Here is a 23137-nt window from a genome sequence, read left to right as displayed (position 1 = left end):
CTCTTGTTTTAAGGAATCCTGATATTGATATTTTTAGTGATAATTTCTCTATGTTCCGTAACAGTGTTAGAAATATTTTACATATTAGGCCCGCTTAATCTGATATTATTATCACATTGTTATTATTATTATTATTATTATTACTTTTTGTATTTATTTTTGTATTCTTCATGTTTACTATATTTATGTATCCATTTGATGTTTGTATTCCCTCCTGTAAGTGGCGAATTTTATGTTTGCTGTTGGCTGGGATAATAAATAAATAAATAAATAAAAATATGGTGTGAACAAATTCCCTTTTCTATTCAGTAATCAAACACAATAGTCATATAAAATATCATTTATATGGCTGTTCCATGTCAAAACATCTCAAAATGCTTTACTGTCATAGTAAAAAATATGCAACCAATTTATGAGTCAAATTATTTATTATGGTAAATAATAAATAGATATTTAATGTACCAGATCAATTGTTGAATTAAATTCCAAAGCCATCATCAAACCTAGGACAAACAAGTGGTTAGATAATGTTTACATTGGTGTCTTCTTATGATATGATGATGTTATCTGTTAATGTTACTGTGTTTTATATAATAACTCTACTACTACTACTGCTGCTACTACTACTACTACTGCTACCACCACCACTACTGCTACTACCACTACTACTACTACTACTACTACTGCTACTACTACTACTACTGCTACCACCACCACTACTGCTACTACCACTACTACTACTACTACTACTACTGCTACTACCACTACTACTACTACTACTACTACTGCTACTACTACTGCTACCACCACCACCACTATTACTGCTATTGTTAATGGTTAACACTGTAGATATAGGGTGTGAACAAATTCCCTTTAAATTCATAATATTTTGTACAGATATATAAAGTGTTCTTATTTATTGTAAAAAAGTTTCAGAAAAAATTAAAGTTTTACTTTATTTTTATTAAACCTTTCCCTGCCTTGAAATCTCCAAAGATAAGATATGTATATTTCTTCCCAATTATATAAATTTGAAGTATTTAACCACCCCATTCTACATTCACCAATAAAATTTTATTTTTATTTTCTCCTCAATCTGGATGTTTTTGGCAAAACTATGTGCTAAATAAGAAAAAAAAACGTTATTTTTATTCCACCCCAACCCCCTCCAATGATCTTTAAAAAAATAAGTATGAGAAACAAGGAATGAAAGGAGTCTCACCTAGTGGAACATAATGTCCATGTTTCTTTATGGTCATACACTGTATTTCTCCTCTTCAAATCAACAACAGCTTGATTTTTGTCCTGTGTCATTCCAGTTTGTTGTTCTATTCACTATTGATTATTTCTTGTAGAAAACTGAAATGTTTACAAAAATACTTATTTAAAGCCACACCCTAAAACCCTGGGTTACTATTAATTTCTTTAGTTTTTTTTAGCCAGTTATAGTATACAACCATTTGAACCACTCATGCTTTCTCTGTGTCAGCAATTCTCTGTGTCAGCAGGTTCGTTGAAAAGGTATAAAAAGAGTCTTGCAAAATAAATATTTTACTCTATAATTATGTGATTAAAAAATCCAGTGTTTTAAAAATAATGTTAATAAGATAAAATATTTAAATTGTGTTACTTTAAATGTTAAAAATTTATTGTAAACATTTAACATTTAAGGTAGAATAAACATAAAAATTCATATTTCCACATTTTACTGTATAATAGGAGCCACATTACAATGCAGATATCATTTTTGGGAAAGAGTACCACAAGGATTTATGTGCAAACTATTTTCATTTACAAAAGAGGTACCCTATGATCACTTGAAAGCAATGGCATAGTCCAATATTACATTTTTATAAAATAATACTATTCAAAAATCAAATTCACATCATTCCATATATACTTTTCAGTTTTTCTTCTTTTGTAGTTCACTATGGTTCTTTTTATGGCATCATAAGTGATGACATTGAATGGGAGAGTCAGATGGTGGTGGACCTAACACAAAGAAGACCAGATTTAAAGTTTATTATCCTCAAACATTGGAGGTTGGGCAGATCTGAAAATATTAATGATTTAATAGCAAGAAGCAGGAAAGTGATCATTGCATTTTCACCAAAACCATTGACTGAATATTCTAAGTATGCTGCACACAGTGTTGTTGTAAAAATGCTGGAAGCAAAAATACTTGATGATGCTAAGATAATACCAGTCAAAATTTCAGAAGATTTTGTTGTACCTCCTATGTTTGAATCATTTACTGTCATCAGTGCCAGTGAAGAAGATTTTGTTGACAAAGTTCTGCAAGATATAGTTGAGTGTGGTAGGTATTAACAGCTCTGGTATTATTATTACATCCATTTGTTTGTAGCAGAATTATGCAAAAACTAATGAATGGATCATAAAATTTAGTGAGCAGTACATAATTGTCTGAGAGAGAAGTGATTTAATTTTGGGATGAAAGATCAAGACCAAGCTGTTAACAGAAAGTCAATATCTCAAGTAATAAAAACAGAGGTATGCCCTCTTATCGAGTGATGGCTCTGTATATTAATTTTTGCCTCCTACAGTATGCCATACATATTAAAATAGACAAGTACATATATTCAAAAAGAATAATACACAATCTAGTAATAATATTATGATGGAAAAGGTGGCAATTACAAAAAGAAATAAAAGAATAATGAATGCTGGTAAATGGCATTGTAAAAATGATATGAATTGTAATATTAGGGTTAAAATATTATTTGTAGACTAAAAATTTCAATTATTAATCATAGAAAAATTGCTTTATTCACTTGAAAAGAGGAGACAGAAAGTGTCACACCTGATGTGCCATCCCTTATAGCCCTTGAAGGAACATCTGAAGAACTGTTAAGCGATGAACACAAGACACAGCTAGTGGGAAGAAGTGAAAGTGAGTTTAGCTTATTGGTGATTTTTCTTTCTTTCTCCCCATTTCTTTTCGCACGATATCTCAAAAATGACCTACGTACATGCGCTCTTCAACAAACATTTGGCTTGGAATGGAGTAGTCACAGTAAGCTTTTCAATGTGCTCAGTCATGCGTGACGTCATCTACGCACAGTTTTGCGCTTTTACATTATCTATTATATCTTGCTAACCAATTAACATTTCTAAATCATATTCGATCGCCTCCCACCTTTGAATATATTGAAGACAATTCTCTTTCATATATGTGACTTCTTTTTACATTTTGATGATGTCATCATGGTCAAAATAAATGTTTTTCTGACCCCCTCATCTTTCTTTCCTCAAAACTTTGATGACCCCATAATCATCTTGACCAGTCTTCATTTCTGAATCATATTAAGTAGGCATAAACTTCAGGTCAAGGTTGAATGTCATGTACATTAATTTTCTATCCGCGCGTCATAACGTGCGCGTACGCGCGTGTCAAAATTAAAATATGCTTAAAAATCATTCCTATTTTTAATCATATATAGCTCCTTAGGATGAAAGGTGACTGCCAATTTTTATTACATATTCTGAAAGCACATGAGTTGTATGATTTTATAGAGCATTATGATCAGAAATTGTGACGTCATATTTCCATCGGAAATAAAAACAACTGAATTTGTATTTATAGCCTCATAATTTTTATAGTCACTTGAACGTAGCTCGCTTATTGTTGATCAATCAACTCCCACCTTTAAATATACTATAGCTGAAACGTTTGCTTTCGCAATGTGTCATTCATTTTTTTACTTTATGATGTCATCATGGTCAAAATGAATGTTTCCCTGACTCCTTCAGTTTTTTCAGAACCCCAAAGAGAGTGCTGCAGACTTGATATTGTATTGCACTGTTTGAAAATTCTGGCTATGGTAGTTTCCCATAAATCACCTTTTAAGAGCTGAGAGATTTCTTTTACCTGACAAGCGAATCACCAAACTTGTCCTCAGTGATGAGTTCAAATTTAGTTTTTTTATTATTGGTGATCCGCATCTAGTGCGGATCACCTCTTGTTATTGTCAGGATTATCATCATCTTTTTGGTGAATATCTTGTTATTGTCAGGATCATCATCATCTTTTTTTGGTGGTGAGCATGTAGTGCATTTATGTTATTATTCATATCTTATTTAAAATTAAAATTAGCAGAGTTGTTGCTATTGTGTCACCCCTTTCTTGTCTGGTTGAGTATAAACTTTAGGGTTCAGACATTCATGTCATGACAAGTTCTATATAATATCACAATTAATCTTTTATTCATTGTTGTACGTTTCACATCGTCTTTAGCTGACCGTTTGCAATTCTTCCGTTTGCTATTTTCTGGGTTTTCCCCAAATGCCGAAAGCAGGTAATAGGCACAAAAATATATAATTACATAATGTTTTTTTCTACTCAGGATGTATCAAGCAAAAGAAACAGGCTCCAGGAATAATAATGGTGAGTGAAAATAATGAAATTTTAAATTATCATTTAACAATAAAATAATGTGATATTATTGTGACATCAGACATATATTTGAATGAATTACATGTTTGTGTGAGAGGTGCTATGGCATATTATGCCACAACTGTTTACCCAGAAGCTTGCCATAAACACACTGTGATTCTAGCTTGTTTCATAGCTAATGTACTGTACATGTGCAGTTAATGGTTGAATTGAGTATTTAACTGAGCAACCAATCACCACAATAACAACAAGGTGACTGACATATATTATTTTAAAGTTATTTTTGGACACTATATGAAATAAAAGCATTAATTGTAGGAGCCATTAATGGCTCCTTTAGCTGTTATTTTCTATACTCTCTTTAGTACTTTGATTATATAGTAATTGTGTATTATAATTATTATAATTATTATAATTATTTATTTATTCATTATTATAATCACTTTGTTAAGTGTTGGTTTTAGCTCTTTGATCCAAAGCATTTCTTTAATTAAGTAATCAAATTTGGATTTGCACTTAGATAAAATCTTGAAATAAATTAACGGCTTTAGTAGCACTAATATCATGATTTTTTAAGTGTTGCCCTATATTACCTTTTGTTGTGCTCATCAGTATGTTGATAAAGGTGTTGACAAATTTTGCCGACAAAGCTTGCATCGCACAAGCCACATTGATATTTTTATACAGTACAATTCATTGTTCATTAACAATCTTAGGTTTTCTTTCAATTTTAGAATGAATTATTATTATTATTATTATCTTTATTATTATAATCATTAATTTTATCTATAAAATTGTTACTATGTCATGGCCAGGATAAGCCATCATCCAGTCAAGAAAGAGAGTCTCCACAGCCACCTTATTTTGAAATGGTTGATACTTCAAAACCTGTTGATGACTTACACCAGAGAGTCCCTGAAATGGTACGCAAGGTATGTGAAACTAAAATTTGTTATTAAGGTGTTTTTTTATTAGCCTCCCCAAAGGAGTAAAGTTCCAGGGAGGCTATTGTTTTTACCTGTGTTCTTCTTCATGTTGTCGTCATCATCATTGTTGTCGTTGTTGTTGGGATTTGTTTGTTACCAAGATAACTAATGTTTGGTATTAAGTCCTGAAGGTAGATAGATAGAAATTTTTCTTTATTCTTTATTCAGTCAGTATTGTATAGTTTGATTCTCAACATCAAAGCTGTTTTGATTTACAGGACGATGCGCTCCCTCACATCGCGTGATCAATTATGAAGGCGCCCTCAGCGAGGGCGTATTTATAAAACTCACGGCAAATCGCTTAAAGCCCGTTTTCAAATCCACGCAACGAACGACTTCCCCATGTATTCGCATGCGCAATACGATTTCACACTCCACTGCCCGTCGTAAAACACGGCGTCATCTAAATCGAAAACTGCTTAATGTGGGTAGGTAGCGTAGCGATAACCTACTTCTTACATGTTAATAATATTGATAATAGCGCTCCGCACTTACTATCCTAGTTCCCATCAAATTACACTTACCTCTTTCACCACTTATTACTATGATACTATAGGCCTAGGTCTAATTTTAGGGTTATTGCCAACCATTCTCTTTCCCAATTTTGGTTTATAAAGTCGTAGCTAGAGGGCTAAAATTTTGGATAGAATATCAGAGTATTATTGAAAGTTAAAAAAACATTTAAACATTTATTTCAGCAAAATTAGAATCTGACCCAGATTTTTGAGGTTTTAACTTGGTTAATCTTGGGCGACACAAAATTTGTTTTGCATTAATATTAACTTACCTTGACCAGGATCAATCATGGGCTGTAAAAGTTGACACTTGGTGATTTCCAACAGAGAGTTCTTGAAATAGGTATTCCGCATCCTCCTCAGCCCCACCATGGTTGGAGCTGAGGTGAGTGAATTTTAAGAATAGGAACACTAAAAAATGGCACTCTCAGATGGTAAAAATATGCTTTTTCAAAGCAGTATTCTGCGACAAAAAATGATTGACTTCCTCACAACGGGAGCTATGCTCCCTCTCTCTTAGACACCCCTCCTCTCACAGGCTTTGCAAAGGTCTAATCAAGGACGTACTGTATAGTCTATTTTATACTGGGAGTAGCAAAGCAAATTATGATTTTGGTACCTCTAGATGCCCGGAAATGGCACTCACTGGATTAATATGATATACTGTATGTCCTACAATCGATGTCAGTGACACAATGCTGTTATGTATTAGCAAAGCCCTTTTGGATCAGGGTGCTATAGAGTGAGGACCCTACTTGGCAGTATGGTTAGGGGCACCGAGGGGCCCCTCCTAAGGATTGGTGGCCATTGGAGCAAATTTTAAGAATAGACCCCTCTAGAAACTCGGAAATGGCACTCTCAGACGGTAAAAATGCTTTTTCAAAGCAGTGTTTTTCGACAAAATTATTGACTTAATTCCTCACAATGGCAGGTATGCTCCCTCGTATGCTCCTTCTCCCTTAGACACCCCTCCCCTCATGGGCATCGGAAAGGTTTGATCAAAGGACCTATAGTCTATTCTATACTGGAAGTGGCACTCATTCAGACTTAAAATTTAAATATTTTATCTAAATTTTTAAAAATTTTGACAAATGTAGGGTGGCCCTGGCTGGCTGTGCACCCCACCCCACCCCCACTGGATTAATATATGTCATACAGTCGCTGTCCGAGATACATAATATGCTGTTTTGTATTAACAAAGCCATTTTGGATCAGGGTGGTATATAGTGCGAGGACCCTACTGGACCCTCGTGGGTAGGGGCACCAAAGGGGCCCCTAAGGGTCGGTGGTCTGCGGATCTTCACACAAGAACGCGTAGGCGATACTCCATGCTGAGCATGGATAGCTCTTCTATAGCTTGGTACTACATTGCTAAAAAAAACTCTTTCTATATGTCTCCACATTTTGGCCTTTTTACATTTGATTTATGCGTCTGGGATATAGCGTTGTGTTCATCAATTGAAAATTCAAAATTAGTGAGTGGAAAATAATCGAGCTCTCGTTTCTCCCTCTACTTGATCCGCCACTGAACTCATGGGTACACTTCATTTTTTTCCCTCTTTCTTTCTTCCCTGTAACTCTAACTTTTTTGGTTTTTCAGCGTGACTGACAGTGGGGGGGGGGCACAGGCCCCCGCTGGATTCGCGTCTGTTTATGTTCTTTGATCTTTAAATTTTGTCTAAGCAAAGACTATATATTGAAGATGTGTAACTTGTTACTTTGCTCGAGTCACCTATGGAGGGGTCTGCTAGAATGGGGAACGGATAGTGACCTTAGATAATTTGATAATATAAATTGAAAGGAACAAGAATTTGACCCTAAATTTTTGAGATTTGTTTTTTGGTTTTTGTTTTGTTTTGTTTTTTTTTTTGTTTCTGTTTTTTTTTTTTTTTTTTGTGTTACTATTAACTTTCAAAATAATTTTGTGGTTATTTTGACCAGGATCAGTCATGGGCTATAAAGGTTGACACTGCTCTATCTGTTAAGGAATTCCATCAGCGAGTTCCTGAAATGGCACATGAGGTAGGAGAAAGAATTAATCGTTTATTTAAATTTTTCAAATTGATTTAAAATTAAACAAACATTGAAAAGCTGTTCACCAATACTACTACTCTTTTTTATTAGGAATTTTAGCGTGATTGACTAAAAAATTTGTGATTCAAAACACACACACACACACACACACAAAACAAACACTATAAATCACATGTAAAAAATCATTTGGTATGAATTCTGTAATTTTTTGCATTGAGCATAATCAAAACTGACTATACTGTATTCATAAAAATATTTTTACACTTCAATGGTAATATTGAATCTAATGATATCACATGCTACTTATTACATCCTATAAACCCCAGGTAAAACAAGAAACATGGAAAGTGCATTCTGAACTCTGTACTAATTGTAAAGGATTTCATTAATTGCCACTGATTCAAATAAAAAACATACATAAATGATGTACTTGATTTAGTGACTAAATCATTCAAACACAAAAAAATCCATTTCGTTTTGCTATAACATTCTTTCTCGTAATTATTGGTCTGTGGTTGATGATTCACACCTGAGTGTCTGACACTGTAATTGTGGAAAAGGGTATAGAAATATCACTTGGGTTTTTTTTTTTTTTTTTAATTATTATAAATCCAGTTTTTATTTTATTTTATTTTTTTTTTTGCAGTTTAGATTTGAGTTGGATTGGTTTCAGAGACAAGCTATTGTACATCTGGAAAACAAACAGAGTGTGTTTGTGGCAGCACATACATCAGCAGGGAAGACAGTTGTAGCAGAATATGCCATAAGACTCTCACTTAAGCATGGTACCAAGTAAGAGCTCAGTTTTTGTACCAGACTACTATACCACTGTCATTCAAGCATGGAAGCAAAGCTCATTATTTATCCATAATAGATTAACCTAGTATTCTCTCAATATGGTACTACTGTAAAGAGCTCAATATTGATCCATGCAAGATTACCATAGTATTCTCTCTTAAACATGGTATCACAATTAAGAGTTCAATGTTTAACCCTACATTCTTTAGGAAATATCAATACATATTATGTAAGATATTTACATCATATTATTCAAAATATTACTTTAAAACTTTAAGAATCACAATATATATACAAAGTTACTTGAATACAGTACCCGATGTTCAATTGAATAATGAAATATATAAAGACAAAAGTAATTAAAAATGGATTAAGAAAAATTAATAAATAAGTATTATTTATTTTATTTTATTCAAGAATACAATATATAAACTAACAAAATATATATAAAGGTGAACTAGGGAGCAGCAAAAAATTGATTGATTATTTGTATGAAAAAAATTTTGTGGTATGCCATGTCTAATGCGGCAAAAAGAGACGACAACTGCAACTGCTTTGCGATGATCCAGAAGAAGAACAAATTATGAGTTTTCGCATGCACATGTTTGTATGCCAATTGAAAAGTTTCTGAGATTATTTCAGACAAGTACATTTATGTTTGTGAGTTAATATATTCTGCTACACCAAGAATATTTAATCTTTTTTTTACATTTCCATTTCTATAATTTAGTTCAATTACAATATCAAATACTATACATATGTTTGTTTTCATTTTCAGAGCAATTTACACCTCACCAATAAAGGCTTTGTCCAACCAAAAGTACCAAGACTTCAAGAAATCATTTGGTAAAAAACACGTTGGTCTGCAGACAGGAGATGTACAGATAAATAAAAAAAAAGCTTCCTGTGTCATCATGACAACTGAAATTCTAAGGTTTTTATTCAATAAAGAAATCACTCACATTCAGATCAAGAAATGTTTATTGACTGGACCACATTTGTGATGAGAAAAACCGGTGTTGTCCAGGATTTGAACCCAGAATTGGAAGAATCAAGCTTCACTTCCACTCCGTCATCCCAAATACTATATCAATCATTAACATGAGGGAGGCGGTTGGCGCAGCGGTTGTTGCTTAGGTTCTCAACCTTGTGGTTGAGAGTTCGAGCCCACTCTGTCCATTTCCGGCCAAGCTTAGATACCTCAGCTTGCATTGTCAACTGGCTGTAAAAATGGTTTATGCCATGTTCCAGTCTTAGCTGCAAGTCGGCTACAGCCCCTGGCATTGTTTTGGACATATAAGATCAGTCCCACCCTTCGCAGGGCCTTGTTATAGGGCTTAACCTTTGTCCAGCATCTTCTAATCAAAAATATAAAAGCTATAAGTTAGTAAAATGCATTTCAGTATTAAAATTTCCCTAGAAAATGAAAAATGTCATTAATTCCTAATAATTTGTCTTGAGTGCAAAATACTGGTTGCTGAAAATACATTTTAATAACACCTGTGGAATATCCAATCAGACACGATTCAGATTTGTGTCACTTTTTCAGAGATCTCACAATAATTTATCAGTAATTTGACAAGATTTGTGGTCTAGAAACAATATAGCCAAAGGTTCTCATAGAATAATCATTGCCCTGGATGTTAGCCAACCTATTTATGGATTTTGCCTAATGATAACATCCATAGCATTTTTGTCTATTTCCATTATATACATAATAAGGCAAAAATTCTGTACAACTATGGAAATGTGTACACCTTTAGAACTCTATTCAGGGAATTTGAATTTCAAAAACACCGACCATAAAAGGGTAAAAAAACAAAAATATATTTACATGGTTTAGTGTTTGGGAAACTACAGAAGCTGTCTTTAAACTAACTTCCATTTCTGTATGTAATGTTGCTTTAAAGCTGTAGCATTGTGGAATATTCATTGTATAGGACTAGCAACATTTTTCATTAAAATATTTCATTTTCTTATATTCACCACATAAATTTGACCAGGTCAAAGCTGTATGATCCTGAGGAGCTCCATGGTCTGGAATGGGTTATTTTTGATGAAGTCCATTACTTCAATGATAAATCGGTAAGCAATTGTTATGTTGTCACAACTATGATAATGTTAATAATTTGTAACAGTGTTAAGACTAATGTTATAAGACTTATTATTCTTATTCTATTCATAGCTAAAAAACATTGTGTTGTTTATTGACAATTTTTGAATCGATTTTGTCTGGTCAGATTTTATATTTAAGTATGCACCTTTTTATAGTGCAGTTTATGGCTGGCTTCAGACCATCATAATCAATTTTGGTATTTTTATCTAATTACTATACAATGTCATAATGATAATTTAGATAGGGAGTACATGTCTGTCTTTCTACATTTTTAGAGAGGAGTAGTTTGAGAAGAGATTCTGATCATACAGTAGTACCAGTTACAAACAATCAGATGGGAAAAATCAGTGATATCTTCTGATAAAAGTCCAATCATGTTCTGATATTGAAGTCATATTATATATAAATGACGACTGTTAATAAACTTTTATTATTATATGAACAATGAAATAAAATGTTTAAATAAATATGTATAGGCACAATTTTCACTATTAATATCACCATCGTTATTGCCATCATTACCATCATTTTCAACATCATTGACTCCACATACTATCGTTACCACTAAGAACATTGACAACTGGAAATTGGTTTTTAGTACTTTCAGCCATGGAAGAATTTTGTGTTTAGAAACAATCAGTTGCATGCACCTTGTTGAATTGCATTCTCCATAAGATTGCATCGGTATACACATTGCGCAACTGGATTTAGACTCTGAAAACACAACAAAGTATTTTGGGATCGATTTTCTTTTTTTTTTCTGTTCCTTGATTAGTGGATCCTTTGGTTATTATTCTAAAACTCTAGTATTTTTATCTATTTTGCTACACAAAAGTATATGTAATTCAGATAGGAAGTACATAACCTATTTTTTAATGGTTTTAGAGAGGAGTAGTTTGGGAGGAAGCTCTGATCATGCTGCCAAAAACAGTGAACCTAGTCCTTCTGAGTGCAACATTCTCTAACAAAATGGAATTTGCTAATTGGATTGGGTAAGTTTTTACTTTAATAAATTGTGTATTATAGTATACAATATCTATCAAATAATGCTTATTTGCTTTGCTGTATGGTAGATTTTAATAGAAATATGTTTTTTTGATGTACATAATTTTGTGTCAATTTTGTATCAATTTTTCTAAATCATTTTATATAATTATTGATTAATTAATATAATAAATAATATTGACAGATTAATAAAAATATTTCATAGAGTAAATTGTTTATGTCCATGTGATGGGCATGTTTTTCAAGCACTTACAGATATTTTAATTAATTGCAATACCTAGAAAGATCAAAAAGAAGTCAATTTATGTGATTGCAACTGCAGAGCGACCTGTACCTCTACGGCATTTCTTGTATACTGGAACTGAGGAGATAGCTGAAAACCAACTGTTCCAAACAGTGGATGTGACTGGAGATTTTAACAATGAAGAGTAATGAAATTGATTGCTTTGTTATGTGTAGAAAAGTTGTGGAAAATAGAATATAGAAACCATATAAGTTTCTTCATATGTAAATAATCTTAGGATGATTCCACTAAATTATGTATTAACATGTTGGCTGCAGGTATACAGCACTCGTTCCACAGGCTGATCTTGAAGGCACTAGGGATGACTAAACTCGCCATTATCGGAGTAAAATTCCAGCATTTATTACTTCTTTGTTATAATTGACGAACCACAGGCTGCGGGAAGACAGTGGGAATTATCCTTGTTGTATGTGACACTGCAGGACAATGCGGTACGGTAGACGTGAGCAATGCGTGAACAATATTTAATCTATGCGTAAACAAGTACCTGTAGTGCCATTGCGTGTCAATACGTGTCAATACAGTACATTGTGTACGCAGTGCGTAACTTATACGTATACAGTTCGCGAACAGGCCGCAAACACAGGTTCACGCTCTGCTACGTACCACTGAAATGTCACATCTTGCCACAACGCATTACGCGGCATTGCGGGGACAAAAATCGTGCAAGTGTCAGGGTGGCTTTAGTAAGAAATATACCTAAATTGTACTTTCAGCGATCAAGACTTTTTATTTATTTTTTCCCGACAATGTTACCGGATATTCCCCAAAATGGGGGTCCTAGCGGTGGTCCAGAGGTCCCAAACAGGGGGTCCTTTCCCCCAGGATCCCCTGCTAGTGCCGCCCCTAGGATAAATCTCCAGGAATTTGACTTTCACAACTTCGGACCCCGGCACACCATAATATAACTGCATGCGTCATTATCGCAAGCATCCAGTGTACCTACATCATAAAAATTTCCATAATCACAAACATCATCACACTTTAAATATCTAATGTGATGCTCTGCAGAATTCAATTAAACAGTACAGATCAATATATTCTAATAAATCTTCCAAATTTTCTAAATTTTTATGTATATACAGTATATGTCCTTATTGAAAATCAGTGAGAAAATTTGGTTAACATTGGTAATCCATGATAGTCCCAGAGCAGGGCCTGCTACTGTCTGACACTGGGAGACATTTCCTTACTCTATAGCGTACCGATGGCTAAATGGTCCATGTGCAAGAAAAATGTATGGCATTGGCAGGTCTCAAATTCAGTTCATTTCTGCATTAACTTTCCTGTAAAAATGGTCACAGTTTTATTATTTATTTTGTTCAGATATGAAAGAGCATTGATGGCTGTAAATGAAAATTTAACCCCAAAACAAGCATCAGATGTAAAGGTACTGTAAATCCATTGATTTTTATATCTGAGTATATTTATTATTTTTACAATAAATATATAGCGCACATATCCAGATAGCTGCACAAGGCACCATTTTTTCCCTGGTCATTGAATACAGAATCAATCATACACATCACGTAAACTTCTCCGCTCGCCGGGAGAACAATCAGCACTACTAATTTCATTCCAAATCATTCACCTTCTAACAGGTACCGATTATAGTCCTGAGTGAAGAGAGGCAAATGCAGAAAAGTATCTTGACTAAGGACTAAGCAGAACCCTGACCTTCAGGTTGAAAATCGAACAACTTTACACGCCCATTGTCATACATGTCTATTTAATAATGAATTGAACTTATTTGAATTAGTGTTAGGTGAAAAGTTCTAAATGTTTACATAGTCATTAAAAGTGTGTTATTTGGTTGTTGGTTTAGAGTTTGAGAATATCAGGTAAAGCTACTGTAAGAAGAGCAAATAAGTTAAAATAAAGGAGGGGTAGGATTTAGGCAAATGTAAAGCAGGCCACTCACTGCTTCCGAAAGGAGTAGCGTACCTCTAGCTCTCTGCTGGGAGCTCTAGCCAACTCCTCTCTCCTACCCAGCACTGTAATGCAGAGTCTGAGGAAACACTCTAGTACTCAGGTGTTCTTTAACTATAATCTTGGAATTCTTAGAGAATTCATATCCTGTATTCAACAGTTGAATGATAGCAAAATTTTTGTACTGATTTTAAAAAACATATTCCTACTGTAAAGGGGGCCCTCGTTTGAGTGTAATTGAACAATAAAGAACGATGCTCATTTGATTCAGATTGGCTGTCGTAGTATTCTACTTCAGACCAACATAATTTGTGGTATCAAAGTGACATTTTATTAAAATAATCAATCAATTTGGCTAATTAAATCACTTTGTATTGGTATTTTCAAGCCTATTAGACAACATGCAGAAAAAGCTATACGCCTACAATATTGTACAGAAAGTAAATTTTTGTATGTCTGATTTTTGTAGTGTTAATAGTATATATTTTTTGATATTGGAAATGTATATGATTGATTTATTGGTTGATAATTCTTTATATTGGCAAAACCTCATTGAGAGTTAGATCATTACATCCATGGCTAAGCATGTATACCTATACATATTGAGGACAATCCACATGCGATTTATGCATAGACTATACGTTGCATGCAGATATTCTAAAAATGTGCATTGAAGAGGGAGAGAAATAGGTGGTAGGGTATATATTTATCCATACACTAGGTCTCCCTGATAGAATCGTGCGGGAAATAACCTCAAGACGAATAAATAACAATAACTAAACCATGTACATAGTGTATCACTACTACAATAATAAGATTAACATTTTCAATCTTATAATAAATTTTATACAGCCGGTGTTATGTATTGACCTAGGCTACTACAGCTAATGACAGGTATGCTTTCACCATTAAAGGCTTTTTCTATGAATGGAATGACCTGTACGAAACACAAGCTCCTGTAGACCAAACCCAGTACCATTACGATTTTAATCGTGCGGGAAATATCCTCAAGAAGCAGACCACTCAATGCTGTCAAGCTATTCTGCTTCAGACCAACATAATTTGTGGTATCGAAGTGACATTTTATTACATGTATTCAGTATATATTTTTGTTGTCTTTCAGGACAAAAATTGGTACTTATCATTTGTCAAAATGCTGCATGGAAAAAACTATTTACCAGCGATTGTGTTCACATTCACAAAGAAGAAATGCAGTGAGAATGCCATGTTTTTGCAGTCTTGTGATCTGACCACCCGTAATGAGAAACATCAAATTGAAAAATTTTTAAAATCATCATTACAAAAAATGCCAGAATCAAGCCAGACATTATCGCAGGTAATTCATTTCATATTTTTTTAATATTAATTATCACAATGTTAAATCAATTTTTATTTCTGTAAGGTCTCTATGCTTCAATGCTCTCTGTAGGTTTTTTTGTTTGATTCCTATGCCCAGCAGCATAAGAAGCATAGGACATGATGTACATAATTATAATGCTCACATGTGTGTGTGTATAAAAACACTGACGCAGGTTGGTGCATGCGGTAGTGATTTGGTCTCTTGACATTGATGTTGGGAGTTCCAACGCCTACACTGTCCATTGGCTTGTGTCCCAAGGCATGAATCTATCCACATTGTCTCTCTCCACCCAGGTGTATAAGTGTCAAATATGGTCAAAGGTCAAATATGTACTGACTCAGCAGTGGCAGATGTGGAGTATGTTCCACAGGAAATCCAATGACCAGTTGTAATAATGTGCAGAGCAGTACATTAGTGATATGCGCTATAAGGATCAATTTATTTATTATCTATTTATTTAACAATCAACTCTGTACACACTTTGGTTCTGAATTTTTTTGCTTGGCATCTCATATTGATTCCTATTATTTAAATTTCATTTTTGATGAATATTAATGCTCAGTAATCAGTAGGTCCTTAATATAACTTAATATAAAACATGCTCCTAATAAAGTGAGATTTTCCGTTGCCATTTAATCAAAATTGCATGTATCACTTTATTAGAAGTATCTTTTATAAACCTGATTTCCGCAAATTGATGTATTATAATTATTTTTAATCGTGAAGTAAACATTCTGTAATATTACCATGCACAGCAAATGAAATTAGATGTGTAAGTATAGCTCATTTAAACAGATCTCCTAAAAGTGATTTTTGCCAAAATTTGGGACCTCTTTGTAGACAACTTGACAATGGCTGTATTCGACTGGTCATTTTTTGTTAAACCACGCCTGTCTGCGCAATGTAAAATCCTACTTAACAAAGATGACAAAGAAGACAAAATGAAAATAGTAAATTCCCTGGATTAATTGAAGCATATTTTGCATTTTTCAGATCACTGAGTTGAAGGAGATGCTGAAGAGGGGTATAGGTTATCACCACAGTGGAGTCTTACCTAGAATGAAAGAGATTGTAGAACAACTTTTTCAAAAGTGTTTTGTGAAGGTACTTTTACTATTAAAGTTTTTGTATCTTTTTCTCACTTTATGCAAGATGCATGACTGAGCAGTTAATGTTGGCACTGTTATGGTTCCTTCTGGTGGTAGAAAAAGTCTTCTCAAGATGAGTAGGGTGTTACCCTGATGTACTGGTCCATATATATGTGGACAGACTGCAGTAGCTCTTGTGTTGGTTTGAACCCGATAAATAAAGCGAATTTTTTTAAAGGTTCAAATAAGCAATTTGATCAACAGATATGTCAATGACCAAACAAGCAAAGGTCTTGACTTGTACCAGCGACACAAGCAACGAAGATACTTTCGATGTGTGTAGCATACTTACTTTCTTAGAAACTGAATGTCTTACTACTGATCATTCCTCTGGTTTAGGTATTTGCTCAAAATAGAAATTTCTGAAGATGTGACTCACAAATCAAAGCAGCAGCATACAAATCACTCATTCTCCCAAAGCTTGAATACGCATGCTCAGTTTGGGATCCAAATCAAGTTCGTTTAATAAACAAATTGGAGATGGTGCAAAGAAGAGCTGCAAGATTCACAGTATCTGACTACAACAGAATGTCAAGTGTCAGCGCATGGCCAACTCTAAAACAACGCCGAAAAAAAACCAGGTTATTGCTAGCATTATTATTAACAAACCATCAAAAATGTGTGCCAATAAACCATCCAGAAAATAAAGAAATGTGAATTCACATAAATCGACCCCAATTCGATGTCGCCCACAAAATTATAAACACAGTTTTTTGCCCAAAACAATAAATGGTTGGAATAAACTTCCATCTGAAGTCATCCAGCCTAATGAAAAATCAACTTTCAAATCAGCTAGGTATCATCAGATAGGTATTACCAAAATTAAACTAAATAAATAAAACTTCCTCAACTAATATGAAATAAACTTGAATAAGTTTGAGCACACGTTGCACACAAGTAGCAAAATACATTGGATAAAAATGCTGACGTTACGAGCGATGTCCAATTAGCAATTATGAGATTCTGAGATCATCGTTTCGAGGATCATATCTTTACTTTAAAATCTATATGTAATATTGTACTAAGAGAAAAAAAAGTCACTTGCCTTGCCTTCCTGGACTTCCGTAAAGTTTTCGACACAGTATGGAGAAATGGATTGAGAGCTATCTTATATAACACTGGTATAAGAGGCGGAACACGTTAGATGCAACATTAAGTTTTCCGAATTTGAGACTGATACACTTGAAACAGAAGAAGGGATAAAGCAAGGCTGCCCACTTTCTTCCGTGCTGTTTTGTATTTATATAAATGAACTTGCTAAAGCCCTTTAAAAGCGACAAGTTGTTAACAATATGTGAAGTATATATTGGAGTTCTTTTTTCGGGTTAATGATGTAGTCATTGTAGCCACTGAATTTTCAAAAATAATTGGAAACTTTATTATAATTATGGTAAATCAAAGGTAAAGGTTATTGGTAAAATAGAAAAAGACAAAAAATAGTTTTTATCAATCATAGAGAAGCAAAATGATTTTAATCGTGTTGTTTATGGAGATATTCTATGGCATACACTTCCTATACCTTGTTTAAATTATGCTCTCAAAAGAATTAAAAACTTACAAACAATTATGGCCAGATATATAGTAAAGGCAAGTCGCAACACCCCCATAGAAGCCTTACTTGGAGATTTAGAGTAGCAACCTATCCGTATTACCCAACAATATACAAGAGTAGGCCTATTTATCGAGGTTGGAAGATATGGAACTCCACAGGTGGCCAAAACTCTTATTTAATGCTTCAATGTATTTAACATGCGCAGAAGAGAGTATGAGATACAATTTTTTGGCTACAGTGAGAAATTCATTGAACAACTGTGAGATGCATGAATTCTTTGCCCACATCACAGATAATGATACATGGGTCAGTACATTTAAACATAAAAACAACTATCTGTGCAATGTTAACTGGATTACTAATGCTAAACTAATTAATTATTATATTGGAATAAAAGAATTGCCCAAAATGGAGGATTATTGCTACAAAGCAGCCAATTCATATTCTTGACAGCAATTTGACCTCTGAAAGGTCATTGTTTGTCAAAAAACGAGTGCCTAAGACGACTGAAAAGCAGAGTTTCCTTCATTCTGCCGGGTAAAATCAATTACTTTAGGCGACGTTTGTAGACTAACCTACTCGTACCAACGTCCGCATGTCGCACTAGCCTTATCCTATTCTAGGCCTAGACTAGCTAGGATGGTATAGGCCTAGCCTTGAAGGGACGAAGGTCCCAATGAAAAACAACGTCGCTCTTTGATAGTTACCATTGTCTATTTAACATCACAATAATTCATTATTAGACCTATAGTTGTTTTTTGAATTGTACTCCACAAATCTCAGCCGATACCTCGCACAACTGGCTAACGTCTCTATCTATTGTCGTGAGGTCATGGCTCGCTGGCTCACACTTGTGATATGTCTCGCACTTGTGATCAAATAACACGCTGGCTTGCACTTTGGCAACACTCTTTGGCAGTCAACTCGCCCCTAGAGAACCCGCCCTTGGAAACTTGCCCCATAAAAAAATGTACACTTCCTAGACCATGCAGTCTTCGAAATAAAAATTGTAACCTTTGGTAATCAACTACATTTTCCACATACATAGAAATTTTTGAAACATTATTTAAAAAAACCTAAACCATAATTCACCACACTATAGACACTTTTTGACATAAATGAAAAATTACGATTTGTTACCCAATGAGAAGTGTTCTAATATAGACAATGGCATGGACACAGAGAAATGATATTATAAATTGTAAAACCTAATCAGTCTGAACATGTATATATAATTTATTTGCATGAAAGAAATTGTATCTTATTTCATACTTTAAAATAGAAAAAAAAATCAGAGAAATGTTGTTATAAATGGTAAAAATTTATTGGCCTTTTTTATTACTTTTTTATACATGTTACTGTTCATGAAGTATTATCAAGTTTTAAGAATCCTTTTTATTTCACGTTTTGTACATTGCCTTGTTGCTGTTTATGTTATTTGTTTTAAATTTTGTCTTTTATGAACGCACCGTAATGCTATGCGTGATGTGTGATTTACTGCATAGATTAGATATGAAGACCCTTAGGAGGAAGGAAGTTTAACTGCACAAGCTTGTCTATACTTTGAGTGCTTTGAGACTCTGGTATAAAGTCTAACTACCATACATTACACATTACATTTTTGTTTCTTCACTTCAGGCTGCTGCAATAAGTATCAAATAATAATAAGTACATTTCATGTACAATTAAAATAGAAACAGTATTTTGGTTTGGTTTTGGTCTGCAGGAGTTTGTGCTATGTACATGTTATTCCATTCATTTAAAAAGAAGCCTTTAATGGAGAAAGTGTACCAGTCATTAGGTCAAAACTTAACTGAGGCTATATTATAATTGATTATAAGATTGAAAATTGTTAATCTTACAAATGAAATGAAATTATTACTTTGTCTACGTTTAAAGCTTTGTTTCTGTAGAATCGCTTGTCACCTTTGCCGATTACGTTGCAGACGTATCAGGGTGTATTGCTATCTGTCCTGACACAATCAGGAATGCACCCTGATTAGTCTGCAACGCAATCGGCAAAGTTGAAGTAGGTTCAACCTTCCTGATACCTGTCGGTGACTGTTGCTGATAGGGTGAGCAACTTTATTGAAACTGAGCTTAAGTTAATCTTATTTATTAGTTGATATTATATATATTTGAATTTATATTTAATATATTGTTTAAGTAGGAATTAATACAGTATGTCCATGCAAGAAATTTACTATTTGAATAGTAACTATAAATATTGTGTAATATCAGAATATATAAAATAAAGTAATATATAATTTAAAATAACATTAGTATTTTAACTGTTTTTATAGTACAATAAGGTACAGAGAGAAAAGGTTTTAAAAGATTGATTGATTGATTGATTGTTTGTTTTAGGTCCTATTTGCCACAGAGACATTTGCTAGTGGGGTTAATATGCCAGCAAAAACAGTGATCTTTAACTCAATTGAAAAGTATGATGGGGAGGAGGTACGCCCTCTGAATCCTGGAGAATACATCCAGATGGCTGGCAGAGCAGGTAGAAGAGGTATAGATGACTTTGGTTTATCCATCATAGTATGTAAAAGTGACAAGTCTGGAGACAAGCCACAGATTTCAGTATTGAGAAGTTTACAACAGGTGAGATTCAGATTTCAATACACTTAAGGTGTTTCCGTGGTCTTGCACTGAATTACATACAATAGTTAATGTCAGCCTAACCACTGAATCCACTGCCCCTGTTCCTTCACACTATTCCTTTCCCCTGTAGTCTTGCTAGCACTTCCCTATCCTGTTCTTCACCCTCGTTAACCCAGCTTACTAGGTATATGAAGGCTTTGGTTTGCTCCAGTTGCTGTCTCCAATGTTCAATTAAATTCAACATAATATTTATTTATTTCCTTTTTTTGCAAAAGGTGATCCGCAACAGCAAAACTGGCTGTTCTTTTTAGACCTATTTTTATTATTTTTTTAATTATGATTATTTTATTATTTAATACTTAAATCTGTTTTTTGACATATAAATACTTAATTTGTTATCACCCATAGGGGAAGCCTTGTCCTGTTGAGTCTCAGTTTCACCTCAAGGATAATATGATCTTGAATTTAGCTAAAAGGGCTAAGCTTCAGGTTGAGGATGTTCTGAGGCAGAGCTTTGCAGAGTATAGCAGAGATTCTACACAAAGAGAACTTCTAGATTTGGAAAAGCAGTTAAAGAACGTGGAACCTGTACTCTGTGGTTTTTGCAAAAACGATCTGAAAGAATACTATGCCGAATGCAAGAGGATTCATTCCATAAAATCAGATTTGAAGGTAAGATACCAGCAAAGGATAGTGAATGAAGAAAGCTGTTGTAAACTTGTCTTGTTTATTAGACTAATAATATATAAAACATTATTTGAATTGCTTTCTTTTATTTTGAAGTTATTTTTGATCAATTTGAAATTAGAACAATAAAAGGTTTTATGCTTAAATAACCTAGGAAGTTACTGTCACTCTTGTGATTTCATATGGTTTTAAACAAATAGTCTTAAAATAGTGCTTGTCAGTGGTTGTGATTTGTATTCCCTAGTAGCCCTGGACAAGTAAAATTAAAGCTGTACACATTGAAAAAAAATTTACCAATTACTGAGTTTGATTTGCTCACATGTTGGAATAAGTTTGCGGCCATATTTATTACCTTATGCCAACAATGATCACTTTTATAATGTGATCAGAGAGAGAAATAATCATAATTCATAATAATGACAATTTAGAATTGTTATGTTCTTTTTATTAATCCAATTAATTTTAAAATATTAAAAAAACAACTTACACAATGTTTTACTGATACTCTACTCCATACCTATTATTTATTATTATGATCATTATCAAAATATTTTATTCTAAATCATTTTTTCCCCAGAATATTGTATTGTTTTTACATTATTAATTAAAATTATAACAAATATGTTTCTCATTAGTATAATTGCAGACTTTATTCACAACCAAGTGGTCAAGTTGTTGTGGTTTACTCTCCAAAACACAATCATTTTCTAGGGATCATCCTATCAAAAGACTTAAAGAAGTTTAAAACTCTGGTTATATATGATAAGCTGTCTCCTATGGGTAAACGCAAAAGCAAACTAAAAGTTCCAATGGTCTCAAATACAGAACTGTACCTTCCAAAGAATCTCAGCAAATCCTATGATGTTGTAGAGTTAGAAGCTGATGATTTTAATGTAACAGGAAAAGCTGTAGAAGATGCTGAGTCACTTGTTCAATACAGGTAATGAATCTCAGTTACAGCAAAGAGTATAGGACTGCAAGAGATCCAAGTATTTGGTTTCCTTGGAACACAATCCTATATAAAAAAAAAATACTATCACGAACTAGAAGGCATCCTTCCAAAGTACATTAAAAGGTGTTTGTAGTACTTTTTTAATGTTTCAATGCATGCATACAAAATCAGGGGTTGGACATATTGCAGTTCCATTCTCTTTGGTTACAGAATCAAGTTTGCATAATGAAGTAATAATATTGTAACGGCCCTGGTCCTTGTCAGAATTACCACAGGTTCGGTCAGAGCTATGGTCCCTGGACTTCAGAAAATAACAAACAAAATATTGAATGTACGCAAATATCACTCTCTAGCGAGTTGAACACTTTATTCAGTATATCGTGATTCAGTAAACAAACAATTGTGATCACTCACTCACTCTACTACTCCCACGATACAATACAGGGGCAGAGATAGAATCCCAAACAGCTACCCATATCTTACGGATCAGCCTGCATTACTAGTGGAAGTCAATGCAATCGTCCAGACATATTCTCAAGCATTAATCTTACACTCTCCATGACTTTGGTGACCCTGGGGGTCGCAGGTTTGAGTCCCGCCAGAGGCATTTTATTACACAATTTCTTTATTCACTTATTTACAGGACTACATTCGTTGAGAGCTATGCTACACGATGTATTATTATGTCCTTTATTCGAACACTGTATTTACCTTTCTTTGATGAGTA

General features: G+C 33.7%; 1 protein-coding gene across 1 annotated transcript in view; it reads left to right on the top strand.

The window, feature by feature from the left end:
• Positions 1-1928: 1928 nt before the first annotated feature.
• Positions 1929-23137, top strand: part of LOC117101337 (helicase SKI2W-like) — a 27273-nt gene continuing 6064 nt past the window's right edge. The window contains exons 1-16 of the mRNA XM_033241298.1: positions 1929-2317; positions 2801-2911; positions 4365-4405; positions 5230-5346; positions 7857-7937; positions 8596-8741; positions 9526-9681; positions 10751-10832; positions 11749-11855; positions 12150-12296; positions 13499-13562; positions 15225-15437; positions 16455-16565; positions 20529-20771; positions 21180-21443; positions 22094-22398. Of these exons, the coding sequence (XP_033097189.1) occupies positions 1981-2317; positions 2801-2911; positions 4365-4405; positions 5230-5346; positions 7857-7937; positions 8596-8741; positions 9526-9681; positions 10751-10832; positions 11749-11855; positions 12150-12296; positions 13499-13562; positions 15225-15437; positions 16455-16565; positions 20529-20771; positions 21180-21443; positions 22094-22398 (2525 nt within the window). The 5' untranslated portion in view covers positions 1929-1980. The remainder of the gene's footprint in view (positions 2318-2800; positions 2912-4364; positions 4406-5229; positions 5347-7856; positions 7938-8595; positions 8742-9525; positions 9682-10750; positions 10833-11748; positions 11856-12149; positions 12297-13498; positions 13563-15224; positions 15438-16454; positions 16566-20528; positions 20772-21179; positions 21444-22093; positions 22399-23137) is intronic.

Source organism: Anneissia japonica, unplaced genomic scaffold (genome assembly GCF_011630105.1).
Source record: "Anneissia japonica isolate Jap-2015-1 unplaced genomic scaffold, ASM1163010v1 scaffold5672_len53146_cov122, whole genome shotgun sequence".
In the NCBI taxonomy this organism is placed as follows: Eukaryota; Metazoa; Echinodermata; class Crinoidea; order Comatulida; family Comatulidae; genus Anneissia; species Anneissia japonica.
The sequence above is the reverse complement of the archived record's forward strand: the minus strand, read 5'-3'. Positions and strand labels throughout refer to the sequence as shown.